The sequence below is a fragment of the Bos mutus genome, chromosome 1, assembly GCF_027580195.1.
Source record: "Bos mutus isolate GX-2022 chromosome 1, NWIPB_WYAK_1.1, whole genome shotgun sequence".
Lineage (NCBI taxonomy): Eukaryota > Metazoa > Chordata > Mammalia > Artiodactyla > Bovidae > Bos > Bos mutus.
The window spans coordinates 109,298,735-109,319,876 of NC_091617.1; the positions used below are offsets into that span (position 1 = coordinate 109,298,735).

Consider the following 21,142-nt stretch of genomic DNA (forward strand, 5'->3'; position numbering starts at 1 on the left):
ATAAATCACCACTCCAAATTAAGGAACATGCTGTGAAAGTTGACCTGGAGTCATGAAAAATACCATAAAAGACAAAAATTATAGGGAATTTTTCTAAAAGAGTTGTGACAAGGAAGGGAACAATATGAGGCTCGCTTATTTTTATTTTACAGTGTTCTAAAATGTCTAATGTGGTCCTCAGATTCCCAGAAGTTACCTCCTATTCCCACTAAGAAGACAAATACCTAGGGTGCTTCAGAAAAGCTGATTTCCTATTATTCCTAAAAGTTTCTTAGTGAAAGACTGGTATTTCACTGAAAGAAAGCATACTGAATGCTTATTGGAAATACAAAGCACTACTAAATGAAGTCAGCTACTAAATTGTTCAAAATTGTAGCTGTCAACCTTAAGAGGAAAATGGAATTTTTTAAATGTCATTTTTAGGGATTTGCTGGGCCCTTTCTATCGGAGAAGGCAATGGCACCCCACTCCAGTACTCTTGCCTGGAAAATCCCATGGACGGACAGAGGAGCCTGGTGGGCTGCAGTCCATGGGGTCGCTAAGAGTCGGACACAACTGAGCGACTTCACTTTCGCTTTTTACTTTCATGCATTGGAGAAGGAAATGGCAACCCACTCCAGTGTTCTTGCCTGCAGAATCCCAGGGACGGGGGAGCCTGGTGGGCTACCGTCTATGGGGTCGCACAGAGTTGGACACGACTGAAGCGACTTAGCAGCAGCAGCAGCAGTAGCAGCAGCAGGCCCAGATAGAGGGAAACAGTAACAACAAAACTACTGGAAAGGTTTGAGGAAATCAATGTTCTTAATATTATTCTGATTTATAGCTCTTGATTTTTTTGAGGCAGTCCAATCACTGGTTCTCTTCTGTAGTGCCAGGCTTACATCCTCCTCTCAGCAATCTTAGCAGGAACAAGCACCTTTCTCTCTTCCCCTGGCCAGGATTACAGAGTCCTGGACTGGCTTTTGTCCTGAACCAATCACCAGGAGGAAGTGTAGGGGTTGGGGTGGGAGGTGCTGGGGAAGAGGTCAGACCCACCCTAACCACCTGCATTGAGAATGGAGAAGCTGTGGGTTCCTGCTGCTGCTGCTGCTAAGTAGCTTTAGTCGTGTCCAACTCTGTGTGACCCCATAGACGGCAGCCCACCAAGGCTCCCCCGTCCCTGGGATTCTCCAGGCAAGAACACGAGTGGGTTGCCATTTTCTTCTCCAATGCATGAAAGTGAAGTCGCTCAGTCGTGTCCGACTCTCAGCGACCCCATGGACTGCAGCCTACCAGGCTCCTCCGTCCATGGGATTTTCCAAGCAAGAGTACTGGAGTGGGTTGCCATTGCCTTCTCCAAGTGGGTCCCTAGGGAAAAGGAAAGAAGGGAGACAATGCCAGGCAGGCTAAAACACAGATGTCCACTGTTCTTCGCTCTCAGTCTCGTATGTCTCTGTCCTGGACCTGTCTCCCTCTGCCTAAAATGCTCTTCCACACTCACCCTTCAGACAAATACCTATCTAACTTTTAAAACCTAGATCTCACATCACCTTCTTGTTACCATCTTCTTTGTCCATAAGATTACTCTTCTCTCAGAACCATTTCTGTCCTTTGTCCCTATTTCTATTATTAGACTGAATTAGATTTGTTTTCAAAACAATTAACTGCAATTATATAAGTAATATCTATTCACTATCAAAAAATTTAATATCACTCAAAGAGTGGCCCATGGGCAGGCACCAATCTGAACTGTTACAGTCATCAATCAGTACAGAAATTGAGAGCAAGTGTCTAAAACTTGTTACGGCAATTTGACAGAACTGTGTCTGTTGCGTTTTAATTTCATTTTACTGGTAATTCATTTATATGTGGTTAATGTGCATGTCGGAGAAGGCAATGGCACCCCACTCCAGTACTCTTGCCTGGAGTAGCCTGGTAGGCTGCAGTCCATGGGGTCACAAAGAGTCGGACAGGACTAAGCGACTTCACTTTCACTTTTCACTTTCATGCTTTGGAGAAGGAAATGTCAACCCACTCCAGTGTTCTTGCCTGGAGAACCCCAGGGACAGGAGAGCCTGGTGGGCTGCCGTCTATGGGGTCGCACAGGGTCGGACACAACTGAAGTGACTTAGCAGCAGCAATGAGCATGTGCTAAGTTGCTTCAGTCCTGTCTCACTCTGTGCGACCCCATGGACAGTAGCCCACCAGGCTCCTCTGTTCATGGGATTTTCTGGGCAAGAATACTGGAGTGGGTTGCCATTTCCTTCTCCAGGGGATCTTCCAACCCAGGGATTGAACTCGTGTTTCTCTCAGCTCCTGCATTGGCAGGAAGATTCTTTATCACTTGAGCTACCTGGGAAGCCATTAGTGGTGAGAAAACAGCTTAAATTATTGTTTAACTAATTTAAGCAAAGTCAGTAGTTTGCCTCAAGTTGCATGGCTACTGAGTGACAGTAATTTCTTTTTCCCTAGTAAGTTAACTCCAGAACCTCCAGTACTTTCTGCTGTTGGGTTCCACTTCCTCCATACTGAGATTAGCAAAAGATGTAAAATCACCCAATGTGCTCTAAAGCCTTACTGCTCAGAATAGCTCTTAGACTGGCAGTATCAGCATCACTTGGGAGGATTTTTTAAGAAATGGGGCTTTCAGGCTCCACCCAGGTAATCTGTATACATCTTAAAGTTTGAGAAGCATTTCTTAAAGAATACCAGGAAATGGCAGATCTCATTGCATTAGCTTTCTATAACTGCTATTTAAAATTACAACAGATTTAGCGGCTTAAAGCAACAAAAATTTATACTATTTTACAGTTTTTCAAGTTAGAAGTCCTAAATCAGTTTCAGTGGGTCAAAATCCAGGGGTTGATGGGGTCACACTTCCTTGATGTGGTCTGTTTGGAAATCATGCCAATAAGCTCTTTAAGACTGGCTGACCAGTTTCTGACATTAAATATTATGAATAAATCCATCCAAAGACTGGCTTGATTGGATTATTTGCAATCATTAGATATTTACTGAGTAGCTATTTGCAGCCTCATCTTTGGACCTTAGTTTCCTTTTCTGAATAAAAGAGATGAGACTAGATACTAACTTCAAAAGCAAACCTGTGGTTTCGTTAGCTTTACAGTTTATCAAATTGGCACTGGCCTTTTAACTCTCAATCACACATGCCGTTTCTGGACACACCTCCAAATACTGTCTCAGAGCCTCTGTCCACACTCAGTCACCAAACGACATCACTGTACAGTTTCTTTGAGTTCCTGTCCCCTTACTGCTACTCTCTGGGTGTAGCAGTTCCAACAGGCCTCCTGGTCCCCAGCCCGGGCCTATGTAGAACAGAGGTTGTGGGCTATTAAGTGCCCTGTGAGGACATAGAATAGAGCAGAAGTGGAAACGTGACTGATCTAACAAGTGTTGCAAAAATAACAAGATAAATTGGGACCTGTAGCTTCTATTAGGGAGAGGGCTGTGGTGGTAGAACAGACACTCAAGGATAGACTGACCTCTAGATGGAAAGAAGGCAGGACCAGGCAGCCTATGGAAGGCCCTGGGAGAAAAGCACGCAGGTCAGCCTGCAAGCTCTGATAAGTATCTGCCATATACACAGTGTCTTATAGGTTTCTGTGGAGAATGTCAATAAATGCAAAAATGGTCCTGTTTTTAAGGAGTCAATAAACTCACCCATGAAGTACTCAGGTAACTGCATGATAGTATGGAATCATGTGCCAGAATGTATACTAGGAGGGAGTCCAAAGAAGGAGAAAATTAATAAAAGGTAGATGAGGTGGAGGAGGCTCCTGGCAAAAGGTAGGGAATTTCATCAGTATCTCAAAAAAAAAAAAAAAATCATTTAACATAAAGGAGGAGTTAGAATATTGTAGACATGAGAATGGAAGCAGGGTTAAATGCAAAATCAGGAAGGTAAACAACATATTGGTGAGGAGACAGGTCCAGCTGATCTTGGTTCAGGTTGAGACGGGAATAAGGGGAGGTGGCAATGCGATGAGGAAATGAGTGACAGGGCAAGTTCAGATTGTGGAAAGCCTCAATTGCCAAAAAGTATTGATTTCTATTATCTCCAGCTTTTTTTTTTTTTTTTTTTTTGAGGAAGTGGAAAAATAAGCTGGTATTTCAAGAGCAATTTAGAGATGTCCCAGGATGAATTAAGGATGGGAGAGACTGGAGGCAAGAAGACCATTTAGAAAGCTACCGTGGTGGTCCAGGCATGAGAGAACAGTAGACACAGTAGAACAGACAGGCAGATTCAAGGAAGGAACAAGACTCAGTGACTAAAATACAATAAAGAAGAAATAACCAGAGAATAGTCTGCGGTTCAAGATGTCTGAATAACCAGAGTCAAAGAATTTTAGACCTTGCAAGGGCTCCAGTTGGATCACTTTATGAGAAAATGGGTGGTTGTTTAAGTGTCAGAACTAGTTCTCCACAGAGCCAGCAGTGGGATGATCAGGCCAGTGTTACAAGATTTACCAAGCAGTACATGCCTAAGTGTTAATTACATATAAATCATTTTCAGTCCCAATCACTGGACCGCCAGGGAATTCCCCAGAATGACTCTTTCTAATGTTGAAAAAATGTGATCAGAATGTGTTATATGACAACCTGATCAGAATGTGTTGTCATATAACTGCCACAGGACTAAATGAAAAATAGAATGTATACTAGGAGGGAGTCCAAAGAAGGAGAAAATTAATAAAAGGTAGATCAGGTGGAGAAGGCAATGGCACCCCACTCGAGTACTCTTGCCTGGAAAATCCCATGGATGGAGGAGCCTGGTAGGCTGCAGTCCATGGAGTCGCTGAGAGTCAGACACAACTGAGCAACTTCACTTTCACTTTTCACTTCCATGCACTGGAGAAGGAAATGGCAACCCACTCCAGTGTTCTTGCCTAGAGAACCCCAGGGACGGGGGAGCCTGGTGGGCTGCCGTCTGTGGGGTCGCACAGAGTCGGACACGACTGAAGCAACTTAGCAGCAGCAGCAGCAGCAGCAAACTCAGGGTCAACTAGGAGGGCTGCTGTTAAGAAAGAATGTACAAAATATTTGGAGAAGGGAATGGCAATCCACTCCAGTATTCTTGCCTGGAGAATCCCATGGACAGAGGAGCCCTGGCAGGCTGTAATCCCTAGGATCACAGAGTCTGACATGGCTGAGCATCTAGCACTTCAAACTTCAACTGGATGCAATTTGAAGTATAGTCAGAAAAGAGTGGGAAGTGGACACAAAGTAGTAGAATAGTTTGAGTGGTTATGCACTTCTGGAAGTTACTGCCAGACACAGGAGGAGGTCAACAGAGAAGTCCACTGGGAAAAGATATCAGGAGTAGAGTAAGCCACCCCTCCTTCTCCCAGAACTCCTCACTCCTATGCTTGTGAACTTTTTTAGATTAATTATGGACCTAGAGGTTAAAAATGTATTATAAAATAATGGGTTGGCCAAAAAGTTCGTTTGGGTTTTTCCTTACAAACTTTTTGGCCAACCCAATACATCAAGACATCACCAAGTCAGCTTACTTGAGAAGCATGGTGGGAGATTCTCTAAATATTAGAAAAATGTTACATTAAGAAATAGTTTTACATTACTCTCATTACAAATACAGGTGATGATTTCACTGAAGCTTAGTGTTTTGATGAAGCATATTACCAATTAGGTTTTTTATTTTTTTCCGTTTTTACTTTGAAATAATTGAAGCATTCCCCACTTGATACTATCTGACACAACTGCATACTAGATGATCAGAACCAGGAAAATTGCATACCATCAATTAATTTTTAAAGATTTCAAAGTTGGTTACAGCATTTTAGATCCCTGCTGAATATTGAAGAGGACGTTTCCCTGGAAGCAGCCTAGTCACAAAGGTGAAGGTGAGGAGCAGAGAGGTCAGGTATCTCGATTTGAGCAATGTTTCTCAATCCTGGTGAACATTTCAGTCACCTTCACTATGGGCAAAATTCAACCACTGGCTGGGGCTACTGCAAATCAATAAGACTACAAGTAAGACTCAGGCATCAGTATGTTTCCTCTGGGTAATTCTCTAGTGGTTCAGTGTTAGGACTCAGTTTTTTCCACTGCTAAGGGTCTAGATTCAATCACTGGTCAGGGAACTAAGATCCCCACACACTGCTGTGATGTGGCCAAAAATGAATAAAAGCGCTTCTGAAGATCCTTAAGTGCAGCCAGAGTTCAGAAATACTGGTGTAAGGTTGATTTAATGCTTTTTCTAAAATGAGGATTTTGAATATGTTTTGCTTTTGCGATGTCACTGACAAATATTTCAATGTATTCAAACTCTCTTTGCTCTATTTACATAAGTTTCAATTCGCTTTCTATAATTAATCCAAGTAGGCCTTAAAACTGAGCTGTATAATAGGCGATGGGGCGTCTCATCTCCAGACCATGTCTCCTAGAGTCAGGCGTGGGATAAAAAATGGAGTAAACCCGGACATAGTCCTTTTCCTCCAGCTCTAGCTTCTAGTAGTTTGGATCAGTATCACTGTTTTTATTTCAAACTTCAGGAAATTTGGAGAACTACGAATATCACAGAGAGAATATATCTATCTATATATAGATAGATAGATAGATATCTGTGATATTAGAATATATATATCTCCTTTACGGAGAAGGCAATGGCACCCCACTCCAGTACTCCTGCCTGGAAAATCCCATGGATGGAGGAGCCTGGAAGGCTGCAGTCCATGAGGTCGCTGAGGGTCGGACACGACTGAGCGACTTCACTTTCACTTTCCACTTTCATGAATTGGAGAAGGAAATGGCAACCCACTCCAGTGTTCTTGCCTGGAGAATCCCAGGGACGGGGGAGCCTGGTGGGCTGCCGTCTATGGGGTCACACAGAGTCGGACACGACTGAAGCAACTTAGCAATAGCAATAGCAATATCTCCTTAAGGAGATCGATTTCTCCCATATTACTAATTGCAATAACCACGCAGGAATACAGACTCCCTTCTGGGCATAATCAAATTACCTCTGTAAGGGTTCGCCCTATAACTATTTTTGGAAACTAGGGATTTTCCAGATTATCGAAAGCTGTGGCGCTGTCACTGGCTCAGGCCTGTGTTTCATAATCTAAGCCGCTAAAGCAGCCGCCCTCGCAGTCAATACGAAGCCTTCGCCCTACTTCGATACCTCTGGGAATCAAGGGCTCATCGGGGAGCTTTTTTTTCTCCCTTGGAACCGAAGTAGTTCACATTCTTGTTTACTAAAAATACCGTAAAGCAACCGTCTCCAGATTCCTCGCGGGTCACTTTAAATTACAAGTTCGTCCGTACACGACACTGGAGAAACCACTTACACCCACCAATGCGGGCGAAGGTCGATCCGACGCCTCCCTTTGTACTCGCTGAACCTGCGCCACCCAAATGCGGAAAGTTAGGAGAGGAAGAGAGACGGGAGCACACAGACGCACGTTCTAGAGAAATTATCAAAGCTGTGCTGGAGTTACAGTAAATTTGCGGATTCGAAGTTGGACATAAGGTATCTCGTAAAGCTCCCTTATTACTCTTTTGATTAAAAATATTACGTACGAGGCGAGGCGGTTTGAGGTTGTGTTAGTAAGTAGACCACGTCCCCAGCCACTCTAGGGAACCAACGGGGAGGTCACCCAGGTCACCGACGGTCCCACCCAGAGGACTCCGCTCACCGGCCGGCGCGGGCGTAGGCTCCGCGGGCGGAGACAACGCCTGAAGGGACTAGTTGGCACGCCGGCCGGGCGTGGTGACGTCAGGGCGGAAGCGCACGCTGCGTGAAGCGGCCAGAACCCGGCGGTCACGGGAATATCCGTCGCGCCGAGAACGCTGGTTAGTCTCACTCCGGGTTCCGGCTGCGTTGGGCGTGCGTGCAGCTCGCTGAGACTATGGCGTCCGGGCCTCACCCGACTGCGACCGCTGCCACCGCCGTCTCATCTGCTGCCCCTAGCGCGGGCGGCTCAAGCTCCGGCACGACGACCACGACGACGACCACGACGGGAGGGATCCTGATCGGCGACCGTCTCTACTCGGAAGTTTCGCTCACCATCGATCACTCGCTGATTCCGGAGGAGCGGCTCTCGCCCACCCCTTCCATGCAGGACGGGCTCGACCTGCCCAGCGAGACGGACTTGCGCATCCTGGGCTGCGAGCTCATCCAGGCCGCCGGCATTCTCCTCCGGCTTCCGCAGGTCAGTGCTCCGGCCCCGGGCCGACAGGCGCGCCTCCCCTCCCCACCTTCCCCTTCGCTGCCTCCCAGTACTACCAGGGCCCGGCCGCGTGGGAGGTCACCCCCTGGGCCTCTCCAGCCGCGGGTCGCAGCCAGAGCGCGGGAGGGCGCGTGCGACGGGAGGATGGCCCAGGAGCTGTTCGCGGTGGGGAGGGGGAGGGGAGTGAGCGGAGGCACAAAATGGCGGCGGCGCCTGGTGCGGGCCCGCCTGACCCCTGCGCTTCCGTTCTCTTCTCTTGTCTGCAGGTGGCGATGGCAACGGGTCAGGTGTTGTTTCATCGTTTTTTCTACTCCAAGTCTTTCGTCAAACACAGTTTCGAGGTAAGCAGGGCGGGGGCGGGTGACGGGGGATTTCTCCATCCGGAAATGGGAAGGAAGGAGTGGGTAGTGTCAGCGGCCAGCTTTGCAGAAAGGGAGTGGTTAGTTGTAGGCCTTTGTACCTAGCTCTCACCCATAGGGGAGTAGGGACTTTTGGAGAGGGTTTGAGAACCAGAAGATGGAGCCTGAGCCCAGGTGCCTTATTATCAAGAATTTGCATTTTCAATCAAATGGAGAGTTCCTGTGAGATTGAGATTGGCTCCGGTTTTAAAATTAAGGGGAATAAGGACTTCCCTGGTGGCTCAGACGGTAAAGCCTACAATGTGGTAGGCCCGGGTTACATCCCTGGGTCGGGAAGATCCTTTGGAGAAGGAAATGGCAACCTCCACTCCGTACTCTTGCCTGGAAGATCCCATGGAGAGAGGAGCCAGGTAGGCTACAGTCCATGGGGTCGCAGAGTCAAACACGACTGAGCGGCTAAAGTTTGTTTCAGGCAATAAATAAAAAGAAACGTCACACTAGCCTAAATCTATGTCCTAGAAGTGTCAACTGCAATTTCATTTCACCAAATGTCCCAGTTTTTTTCATTAGAATAAGTTCTATAGACTTTGAGAGGGGCACTTCTTTCTAACTTTACACCTGCAGTGCCATAATCTAACAGCTTTTTATTGGCTCTTTTTTTTTCCAGATTGTTGCCATGGCATGTATTAATCTTGCATCAAAAATCGAAGAAGCACCTAGAAGAATAAGAGATGTGATTAATGTATTTCACCACCTCCGCCAGTTAAGAGGAAAAAGGTAAGATTGGCATTATTGAATGCAGCATCTCTTGCTACTACTGAACTGTGCACCAATCATATCAAAACATTCTTTCCTCTCAAAACCGATGTAAGGGAAAACTGACTTTAATTTAGGTGTTAAAATTCACATAGGAACACACTGATACTTCATAATTTGAAAAACCACAGTTAACCAGTTATCTGAAGTTTGTAGAGGCAGTTGCGTTTATGGACAATCCTAACAGTGCTGTGAAGCCAGTCCTGTGGTTTTAAGATTAAACAAGAAAGGGAATATGTTTGTCTCAAGTGTGAGTGTGTTCTGTAAGTTATTTTTCCCCTCCCTTCTCTGTAAGACTGAAGGCTGGAAGTTTAAACACTGCAGTTGAAGTTAATATTGTGGTGAAGTTTTATGTAGATTGTCTTACCACTGGAAGTTCCAGTTAATTCTTTACCAATTGAGGTTGGCTTTTGTTAGAATACTTCTCAACATTGAACTACGATATCCCCCATAATACCGGATCTGAAAGGACTGCAGGATGATAAAGTTTGGAGTCAAAGGGATTAAACAGGTATTTTGTTTTGGTCAGGTAACAGTCTCAGTGAGTGGGCTGCATTTAGATAGGGCATTTATCTGATCTAGTAAGAAAATAGAAACCGAAATAGTGTTGTTTTATAGGTGGACACCTGCTGACATTTTATGTGTTCCTGTGAGGCAGTACCAAAAAGCTTTAGTTGCAGTGCTGCTTGTGTCTACAGATGGCTTCTCATACTAGATGCTTCTAGTACATACAGTGCAGATTAGTTCTTCTGTTCGCTTTTTGAGGAAGTTGTTGTGATATTAGATAAACTTGTACTGAGTATGAAAGGAAGTCAGTTATAAAAAGATTTTAAGTCATTTTGGGGTTGGGCATTGGTTAGTACCAAATTAATAGCTTCCGTGAGTGGTCCTTGTTAGTTGAATCTGTAAATTGTTGGTAATGGAACTATTGAGAGACAAGTGAGTAGTAGCCTTGAAATGATTAGTCCATCCACTTAGATTGAAATGTTGTTACCCAGATAGTTTTCACAGTGGTTTTCAGTTTTCTTACATTCTATATTCTGTTCTTTTCTCATTCACCTTATTTCCAGGGATAGACTTAACTTTTTAATTGCATTTAAAAATGTCTTCTAGCTTCTTAGTGAGGAATCCCTGAAACTTGGGAAGTTTTCAAATTGATAATTTAGTATGGTCTGAGCTAAAATGTATATTTAGATCTAGTTGATTGTTAAGGGTGTTTAAACAATGACACTAATAAAAAGGTTCTTTAGTCAAAGGATTGTTTGCTTAAAGGAAATAGTTTTCTGTTAGTATTCTTTGAACCATTTTGCTATTATCATTTATTATCTACTTTGAAATTTTTCTTTGAGATGGAATATTCTTCCTTGATGTTAGAGTAGGTTCTCTTAACTGTGAAAACCTTGGAATTTAAAACATCTCACCTGATTTGACTGTTGTGTCGGGTTTTTTTTTCCCCCCTTTTGATCATTATCAGAGAAATCGATTGTGTCTCAATCTTAGAAGTCTGATTACAGCATGAAATTTAAAGGGAGTTGTTAATTGCATGGAAGCCTTTTTTAGAAAGCAGGATATAAAAGTGTTTCTATGCATATTACAAGTTTACTCAGACAGGTAGTTTGTATATGTTATTAACTTCAACTCTTTTTTCCCTTGCAACCGACTATACAGCGACCAGCTACATTTACCAAAGCCTGGGTGATGTGGAGTGGTACATAGCGATGAAGCTGTCGTCATGGCAACAGTGAGTGAAGTATCGAAAATCCCCAAGGAGAAGCCAGTGCTCTGAGAATAGGTCACTGGAATCGGGGACTAACAGGTTGGCCACTGGTGAACCATTTAGAAAAACTCCTGTTTCTTGTTATAAGCGTTTGTCTTTGCTGTCCAAGTTATTAGAACGATAGTTTAGTAATTTTTTAGATTAATGTCATTAGAAGAGTACCATTAATATCACTTTAGCTAGGTAAAGTGTTTCAGTTTGTTTTAATGGTATTATTTAATTTAGTTCATGCATAGCTTTAATTTGTAGTATGACCTTGCTAATAACAAGCATCAGTTTTGTAGCCTTTAAAAGAAGTTGCTGTATTTCAGTGCTGACTATATATTAGAATTACTGGAGGAGCTTTTAGGAAAAACTGATGCCCAAGCCCCATTCTGAATTATGTGATTTTTTTTTTTTTCTCCATTTTTTTTGTAGTTTGAGAATGTTTTTTTAACCTCAGATTTTTTTTTTCATTTCAGCAGTTCCCAATTATAGTTTGCTTTTGAGATGCAGCATATTCCCAGCAAATTAAGGGTTTTCTGTAGTTTTAAGGCACCTAGCTAGCTTCATACTGTAAGGCTTGTCTAAAAGAAGACAAATACTCAAAGACTGCAGCAACCCACTTATTGGTGAATGTGGTGTGGTATTTTCAACATGCATATACATCATAGATTAGAGTTAGAACGGTCTTAAGTGATTTGTCATTTAGTCCATTCTTCATCCAGTTTATTTTGGTGGCTCTAAAAGATGGCTTTCAGTTTGTTTAAACACTGCCAAAGAAAGAAAGATTCTTTGAAGTAGGAATTACAAATTTCTGTATGTTGAACAGTCTGCCTTTTTGTACTAGTGATCTCCTTTAAGTACAGTCTCAAAGAATTTGTTCCACATTTTCTTGGTCCTTTGTACCCTATGAGTAAGAGAAACCATGTTTGAATCTCCTCCTAAATTTGTTATTGTGGTTGTATTTTTGAGATCATGCTAAAGGAAATATAGCTAATCTTAGACCCCATAATAAAATTCAAATGATCAAAACCCAAAATTTTGTACTAAGATTAAACTTGGAGAATTGTTCTTCTCATATAAATTAATCTGAAAAAGTCTGTCAAAAGCAGAGGAGTAGGAGTTAGGTTTAGGTGGTTTTTTATCATGAGAATTACTTTTTTCTGAACAGATGAAAGTTTCTTTTAAGCAGGTTTTTTTTTAAGATTTTAAAATGTTAACCTCTTCAAACTTTTATTGGAAAGAAAGTTTACCTAATTGATGAAGAAATTCTAGCAAACCTTAATTAAATTTGATGTGCTTGTTGCCAGGTAAAGTATGAATAGATACTTTGTTAATACAAAGAAACAATTTGCTTAGGCAGTTTGAACCTTTTCTTACTGCTCCTATTTGGGGATACAATTGTGATACAAAGTAATCTTTGTAAGTAGTATAAGTTACATGTTCATTGAGCCTCCTTTCATTGTGAGGTAAAACCACTTCTCAACAGTGAAGGTATCAGATTATGTACATCTACAAAATTGACTTTGAAGATTGCAAGCAGTTACTGTTGCCTAAGCAAGAAGTTGAGTAGGTAGTTGAATTGAGTAGGTAGCGGGTTTGGTTTCCCTGATTAGTTTAATATTGGGATTTTGACACCAAAAAATGTGAAAGTAAAGATTATACTGAATAGATAGAAAATAACTAATCTACTTAAGTAGAATTAGTAATTAAACCTGATTAAGGACCAGATAATAGCCATAATACAAATGTTGAGTTGGTTGATTGTAAGAAAATGAATTTCTAACAGAATTTGAAATAAACCCTTAAAGCAAGTTTGATAAGAGATATAATAAATTTGTTCAACAGAATTTGAAATAAACCCTTAAAGCAAGTTTGATAAGAGATACAATAAATTTGTTCAACATAAATAGGAAAAAATGAAACAAAATTTTTCATAATAATTTTATAAGGATTCTAATGGTACAGTGTACTGTTTGAGTTGCACCTTAAGTGTTAAGGTGGTGTGTAACTATACCACCAGAGGTATTCTGTCTCCTAATGAATATCTGATGAAAGGGTCATCAGATAACTGGTCCATTGGTTAAAGAGTTGGTTAAGTAGATTTCACTTTTCCCCAGATTTCCTGTTATAACATTTGAAAAATCATAAACCTTAAGATCTTGGAACACATTTTTGTGTACACATTTGTTTCTTAGTCACTAAGTCGTGTCCAACTCTCTGCGACTCCATGAACTGCAGCACAACAGGCTTCCCTGTGCTCATTTGAATTAAATTTGATTTTTTCCAAAGAACAGTGAACTTGTAGCCTGTTTGTCCTGATAAAATAGGTTCATTATTTATATTTTTATGTTAGAAATCAGTCCCCTTCCCAACTGAAAGGTGTGGCTTCATTTCTCACCTTTCAAAGCTGTAAGAACTGAATTGAGTGAAGGCCGCTTTCAGCATTAACAGGCTGTTTTCCATCTTGTCAGCTTTGCCAACTTTTGTCTTATATCCAACTTGATAGTATAGCAAAGCTAGAAATAGTTTAGTTAAGCGTTCCGGTTTTATAGTTTGAAACAGGAGAAAGGAAAATAAATATGACTGCTGATTTTTTTACTCTGGTAACATACATTACAGGGTAATATAGCTGATTTCAATTTCTTTTTTGATTTTCAAGTGGATCTGTAGTGTAAAATTATGAGATTAAATTTTTTTGTATTTGGTGTCCATAGTAAAAGGAGAAGGGGGGACAGTGTTCAGAAGGACTATCTTTAAAATGTTGTGTTCTGCCTAGAGCAAAATCTCTTGAATTTTTTAGCTGAAAATTAAGTATGGGGGAAAATATTTACATATTCTACCCATGTTAAAATCAGCTTCTAAATAAAAATGTGTTTTTTTGTTGGTTGGATCTAAGAATGTAACAAATGAAGGACATTGGTACATTTCATACACTTTAAGAAGAGAAATTCTAAGTCCTGACTGACTTCTCATTAAGAAACTAGTTTTCAATTTTAAGACTTAAATTTAAGACAGTTTTTTAATTGAAAGAATTTTTCCCCCAAGCACTGAACCATAGATAAATCGCCTCTCATAACTTTTAAGCTGTCAAAATTTTGGTCTGGCACAGAGACCTTATGTGCTGTTTTAGTTTCTTCATTATGGTTGGCCCTCCCTTCTCTTTTGCATTGTTTACTAAAGATGCTGCCTGATAACTCTGAACAAATTTAGGCCTGGTTTTATTGATCACTTTGAGTGTTAAATTGGATTCTTAAAAACATTTCTTTGGTAATTGAGCTGAATCTTTCGTTTCCAGATTATTAACAGAGACTCTTAGATCAGTTTATTTAAATGAACTGCCCATTTAGGGGAATCTGAATTAGCTACCCACCCTATTTTCCCCTAATTTTAGTTTTGGTCTTAAACTAATCATGAGTTGATATTCTGTAAAATCACTCTAATCTTATGAAGTCTTTGTAATACACATCTTCAAGAGCTATGAAGTCTTTGTAATACATATGTTCAAGAGTGCATTAATTTTGTTTCTAGTCTATGTAGACTAATGAGATTATGAAAATAAATCAGGCTATCTGTTATGTAATATAATACATCTGGATGAAAAAAATCAAGGATACAAGTAAGAGCATTAGACTGAAATTTTTTTCATTTCAGCGTTTTGTTAGTAAACTAGGAAGTGAGTCTAGAAAGTATATATTTAATTAGCATAACTTGGACAGCACAAGATCAATGCTTTTAACTTGTTTGCAGGAGTTTAAAAAGCTGGTTTCTGTTGCCAATAGTTGGTTGGAAGGGAAAATGGAGATACCACAAATAAAATTTTTGGGATGTGCAAAACAGTTTTGATTTTATTTCTTACAAACTATAGGACTCCAAGCCCCCTGATCCTTGATCAGAACTACATTAACACCAAAAATCAAGTTATCAAGGCAGAGAGGAGGGTGCTAAAGGAATTGGGATTTTGTGTTCATGTCAAGCATCCCCATAAGGTGAGTTGTAGAATACAGAAATTACATTCGTAAGTATTAGGGTTTTGTTATTTTTAAAATATTATTTCCTGCAAATTTATCTTTGAGCACTAACCATTGGTTTTAAAAAGCAACTTTTTGGACATTGAAATGATCAGTAAAATGAGAATCAAAGTCCTGGGTTCAAGTCTTAACTTTTTATTGTGTGGGTGTAGATAAGTTCTTTTTGCTTCTGAGGTAACCCAATGTTCATACTAGAGAATGGAGATTTTTACATATTAGCCATGGAATGAATAAACACATGTCTGCAGAAGTACCTGGTGGTGTGTTACCCTGTTGCATAGTGAAATGGCTTAGAGTGTGTGGCTGCTCACTTTCAGCATCATTGAGTGTTTTTAGGTTTCTCCAGTGTCTCTTGGCTTCCATAAGCTCAACATAAGCCATAGCACAATGATATGAGAGCTCTGGGGGCAGGACCATCTGCACATAGAAATGTGTTTCTGCCATGAGCTGTGTGACCTTGGCAGAAAACTCCGTGCCTCAGATTCCACATCTCTAAAATTGTGAAATGAGAATGATGATGATAATGGTCCAGAAAGATCTGAGCTCAGGTAAACTAAATTGAGTTTTTAAAATTTATCACACTTTAGTATGGTAAGCTTCACTGTAGAGAGGTTTGGTTACTTACTATAATACCCACTCTGAGTTGTGCATAGTATGCACCATACACATTGTGTAACTTTAAAACCGTCTCTAGGGCGTTTGTACCTTTGGAAATTAAGTGAAATAATCAGTTCCTGTCACATGAAAAATTAGATACTGTTCTTAGATGATTTAACTTCTTTTTTCCTGTACAATTTTGGAACATTTCATGTCCATGTGAACTTTAGTAACATAAAAATCTACATTGACTATCAGGTACATTTTAGGTTGGTCTGTATTATTCATGCAGTTTTTATGAATTAAAACTTGCTCCTAACATTTTCAGTTACTTACGTTCATTGAACTCTGTACTTTGAAAGAACTTCCAATATGCTAAACTAAGTTTTTTTCCCTTGTTCTTCAGATCATTGTTATGTATTTACAAGTCTTAGAATGTGAACGTAATCAAACCCTGGTTCAAACTGCCTGGTAAGTTGCTTTTTTACATTTCTTTCCTAGCCAGGAAAACAGAAGCAGAAATAAAGTAAGTTTCATTTTCCCTTTCCAAAATAATGAGATAAGTTTGTTTTGGTGCTTTTTGTTTTTTTGTTTTTTAATCAAAAGGTAAATAATGCTTATTTCTGCTTCCTGTTTTCTTGGCTTGACTAATTACTTTTAATGGAGAACTCAATTTAACTTTGTTCTTTTTTCTACTCTTTAATTAAAGGGTAGTCCATGATGGTAAGTCATAGAACTCTGCCCTCTGCACTTCAGCCCATGACCTCAGGATGGCCTGATTGGCTGCCCTGCTCTCCAGCCAATCCAGTGCAAGCTCTCATCCGAGATTCACTGAAGTGGTCCATATCCATCTGGCAGCATCTTCTAGTTCTGTCGGGTTGTCAAAAAGGATTTGTATATTTGTTTCTAGAAGTAACTATTCACATGCCTATGTATTTAATGTATACCTGTAACTATCAAAATGAATAGTTCATTTTTGATAGATTTGTTGTCCAGCCATTATGACTTTTGTTAGGAGTTTGACTAGATTTCTATTTTTAGTATGTATAGCATGAATTCTACCATTGGAAAGAGCAGCTTAAAATGGGCACCATCCCCATTCTTGATGAATGTATAGCTGCTGGGCTATTGGAGGCAATGGTATTAGAAGTAAGAAGTACTGCATTTTAAAGAGCTGTTAATTTTAACATAGAACTCTAAAACTTAGATTTTAGAGATATAGATGTGTGATTTGTAGTGCTGACTTATTTAAAGTTAAAACAAGGAGTTTGTGGTTCAGCCACAACTACTGTCTTAAGACTGTTGATGTGCAGTACTTAAGTGATGTAATTCTTATGTTCTGGACTTAACGACTGCCATGCTTCTTTATTAGTAATACTAGAAAAGTCTCATTGCTTTTATAAAATGCATGACTTTAATATATGTTCTATAGATTTTTAGCAGTTTTCATGGGTTACGGACTTTTAAGAAAACAGTCTTTTAGTTTAACCTTTTGAACAATTTGTAAAATTTATTTAATACTTCAGGAATATTGTGGGGAGGGTTCACTATTAAAAAAGTCCAGTGATTTATTAACTGAAGTAGTTACTGCTTTTATTTATATTTAGTCATACTTGTATATAAACAAGGCTGTTATATATATTATTTGCTCTTCACTTCCCAACCTAGGTTTTCTGAACTAGCTTAGTTTTCTTAATTTGGTGCGTGCTTACTGAAAATGCCTTTTTATCCCTATCACAGTATTGAATTTTTGAAAGAACTTGATTGACACTGCTTTTCATTGTGGATAAAGGAGAGAGATGGTCAATAATTAATGGCTTGAAGTATTGTTGGAGTGGTTTATCATTTCTGAAACTAATCATGTCAGAACTTTCAAAGCATTGCTTTTCATAGAAATATGTTTTTTTAAAAAACTGTTCTATGTGGAGTAATAGTATGGAATTATTTTAAAGGACTTCGGTCCTATTTAGGAGACATGAAGAATGATTCTAGTGTTAAATTCTTATCTCTTACTGCTTTTGAGTTAAGAATTGTTATATGCTAGAATACTGAAAATACAAACATGAGAAGAAAAAAGAATAAAGTAGATTGAGTCTCCAATTTTATGTAAGGTTCAGAGGAACTGATTTGTTTACATACAAAGCTTACGGTTGAAATATTTTTCAGGAATTATATGAATGACAGTCTTCGAACCAATGTATTTGTTCGATTTCAACCAGAGACTATTGCATGTGCTTGCATCTACCTTGCAGCTAGAGCTCTTCAGGTAGGTGCATATATAGAGAGACGTAAATCTTGTATAGTCCAATAGGATAAATCACAGGAATTAGCAGTTCTAATAAAAACAGTGAAAATTTCATCTAATCTGTTTTTATGGTTTAGATTCCATTGCCAACTCGTCCCCATTGGTTTCTTCTTTTTGGTACTACGGAAGAGGAGATCCAAGAAATCTGCATAGAAACACTTAGGCTTTATACCAGAAAAAAGGTAATTCTGTTTACCAGCACTTGTGTTAATATTTTGTCAGTGCTAAGAGTGTAAACTTACGTAAAAGAGAAATACTAATTTCATTTTCTTCCAACAGCCAAACTATGAATTGCTGGAAAAAGAAGTAGAGAAAAGAAAAGTTGCCTTACAAGAAGCCAAATTAAAAGCAAAGGGATTGAATCCTGATGGAACTCCAGCCCTTTCAACTCTTGGTGGATTTTCTCCAGCCTCTAAACCATGTAAGGTTAATAACTTAAGCACTGAATGTGTGGTTATTAGAAAGTTTTAACATTTCACAGTTGCATAGAAACAGTGATGTTAAGCTATTCATATTTTCTCTCTTGACAGACAACTAAGGACTGATAATTGAATGGTACTTGGTTACATTTAGAAACTTATTTGGCCTTCTGTATAATCTAATAGTTAACATGCCTTAATATTCTTTTAAAAGCATCACCAAGAGAAGTAAAAACTGAAGAGAAGTCACCTATTTCTGTTAATGTGAAGACAATAAAAAAAGAACCCGAGGATAGACAACAGGCTTCTAAAAGCCCTTACAATGGGTGAGTATACTTGAGTTAGAAAAATGGCCTGAGGAATCTTTTTATGTATGTAATTTCTAACACTATGTACATAACTAAAAAATTGTGTTTTTTTAAGTGTAAGAAAAGACAGCAAGAGAAGTAGAAATAGCAGAAGTGCAAGTCGATCAAGGTCAAGAACACGATCACGTTCTAGATCACATACTCCAAGAAGACAGTAAGTAAACACTTTGTTGGGGAAAGCAGTCTTATTTGGAGTCTTAAAAGGTTATGGCTTAAAAAAAAATTGCACGTGGACTGTTTTCAAAGTTAGGCTAGATTTAATTCAGGGTAAATTGTCAGAAATGAGTTTGGAGATATGCTCTGTAGGCATGTGGCTTTTTTGTTTCGTGGTAGTATATGGCATTCTATTGTAGTTTTGCTTTTGTTTTTCTGGAGAGGTGTACGGCCTGGCCAACCACTTACTACTAATGAAGAATCAGGTTAACTATAGCTAAAGAATTTTCCCTAGTTAACTTTATAATTAGATGGCCAGCTACTTGTGGCTCTTCAGTGGCTCTTTTGAGTATATGGGAGATAATTCAATAAATAGCTAGGACACTGTAAAAACGAATTACTCCCTTCCTTAGAATATAGACGTAATATATTAAGGTTTGTTTAATATGTTAACAGGCTGAAGGAGAGGTAGTGAGGGGTGGGGAAGTTTATTAAACATCTTAAGTCTGGTCTGTCACTGATACAGTGGTTTTGTTTTGAACCTGCTATGAGCACCACCAAAAATATTTGCTCCCAGTAGAAACTGACTCTCAACCTCAAATTTTTATTATCTAAGTTATAATAATAGGCGGAGTCGATCTGGAACATACAGCTCGAGATCAAGAAGCAGGTCCCGCAGTCACAGTGAAAGCCCAAGAAGACATCATAATCATGGCTCTCCTCACCTTAAAGCCAAGCATACCAGAGATGATTTAAAAAGTTCAAATAGACATGGTCATAAAAGGAAAAAGTCTCGTTCTCGATCTCAGAGCAAGTCTCGGGATCACTCAGATGCTGTCAAGAAACACAGGCATGAAAGGGGACATCATAGGGACAGGCGTGAAAGATCTCGCTCCTTTGAGAGGTCCCACAAAGGCAAGCACCATGGTGGCAGTCGCTCAGGACATGGCAGGCACAGACGCTGACTTTCTTCCTTTGAGCCTGCATCAACTCCTGATTTTGCCCATCTACAGTGTGATGTATGGACTCGTAATCAAAATATTAAAAGCAAACTGATTAGGATTTGATTTCTTAAACCCTCTAGGTCTCTAGAAACACTGAGGACATTTTCTTTTGAAAAGAACTATGTTTTTTGGGTTTTTTTTTTTTTGCACATAAAATGCCCTAGCAGTATCTAATTGAAAACCATGGTCAGGTTCAATTGTAATTATTATAGTTGTGTATTGTTTATTGCTATAAGAACTGGAGCGTGAATTCTGTAAAAATGTATCTTATTTTTATACAGATAAAATTGCAGACACTGTTCTATTTAAGTGGTTATTTGTTTAAATGATGGTGAATACTTTCTTAACACTGGTTTGTCTGCATGTGTAAAGATTTTTACAAGAAAATAAAATACAAATCTTGTTTTTCTAAATTGCTTCAATCTTATTTAAATAAATTATTAAAAAGAAAAGTTTTTGATAGTAAAATGCCTGTACTGATTTTCTGACAGACCTGTTTCTTTCCTTGTTATATAAAGTTTGAGATTAAAATGTAATTCTTACCTGCACTGGGAGCTTTCGTAGAAATCTTCCTTAGATAGGTGGAAAAAGCAAATGGGTTTGGTCCAACAGTGTAATGTTACATGTTTTTTACATGTTTTATTGTAGCATGAAACTTAAGTCAAAATTTGATTTGCACATAAATGGGTACCATAAGGTTATTTAAGTCAGGTTTAAGTACTGTTTTGAAGGTGAGCAAATCAGAATTTTCAACAGAATGGCAAATTAAGACCAGTTATTCTTTAGGTATTTAGGCTAGGAACTGAGCCCATCCCCCAATTCCTCCCCCTGGGGCCCCCATCCTGCCTGGCTGTTCAAAGGAATATGTGATCACAAAAAAATCCAGAAGTCGTATAGCCAAGGGTATTTTTAAAATTATTTACTTGAGAGTTCCCTAATATTTTGGAAGTCAATTTAGAGACCTTAAAAAAGCCATAATAAAATATTGCTTTATAGTTAAGTTTTCCATTAAAATTTTCACCCATCTTGATTACTTACCTTGTCCACTAGACTTGGCTCCAAATGATTTGTTGCTGTTTCAAAAAATCAAACACACCCACAAAGAGATGAAGATTTACTGCCATAAGGATGTTTAAAGTAGT

The 21,142-nt window shown here is 39.5% G+C and overlaps 1 protein-coding gene across 3 annotated transcripts; it reads left to right on the plus strand.

Annotated features, from left to right (window-relative positions):
* The first annotated feature begins 7,383 nt into the window (after positions 1-7,383).
* CCNL1 (cyclin L1) lies at positions 7,384-20,413 on the plus strand. 3 transcript variants are annotated; one of them, XM_070374249.1, is made up of 12 exons: positions 7,474-7,489; positions 7,588-8,171; positions 8,456-8,530; positions 9,216-9,325; positions 14,992-15,112; positions 16,158-16,222; positions 17,918-18,017; positions 18,134-18,238; positions 18,336-18,477; positions 18,690-18,801; positions 18,899-18,997; positions 19,613-20,413. In XM_070374249.1, the coding sequence occupies exons 2-12, from the start codon at positions 7,869-7,871 to the stop codon at positions 19,959-19,961; spliced, it is 1,581 nt and encodes a 526-aa protein (XP_070230350.1). In that variant the 5' UTR covers positions 7,474-7,489; positions 7,588-7,868; the 3' UTR covers positions 19,962-20,413. The 3 variants fall into 3 exon arrangements, 2 of the variants coding, with proteins under 2 accessions (XP_070230359.1, XP_070230350.1); XM_070374258.1 differs by lacking the exons at positions 18,899-18,997; positions 19,613-20,413 and having other exon boundaries at positions 7,384-8,171; positions 18,587-18,726; XR_011464820.1 differs by lacking the exons at positions 18,336-18,477; positions 18,690-18,801; positions 18,899-18,997; positions 19,613-20,413 and having other exon boundaries at positions 7,384-8,171; positions 16,461-18,017; positions 18,134-18,183.
* Positions 20,414-21,142: the final 729 nt, after the last annotated feature.

Excerpts from the sequence above, each read along its gene's own strand:
- CCNL1 (XM_070374249.1), top strand. The coding sequence starts at position 7,869 with ATGGCGTCCGGGCCTCACCCGACTGCGACCGCTGCCACCGCCGTCTCA. Across the intron at positions 8,531-9,215 it reads TCGTCAAACACAGTTTCGAG|ATTGTTGCCATGGCATGTAT; the intron begins GTAAGCAGGGCG and ends TTTTTTTTCCAG. Across the intron at positions 9,326-14,991 it reads CGCCAGTTAAGAGGAAAAAG|GACTCCAAGCCCCCTGATCC; the intron begins GTAAGATTGGCA and ends TACAAACTATAG.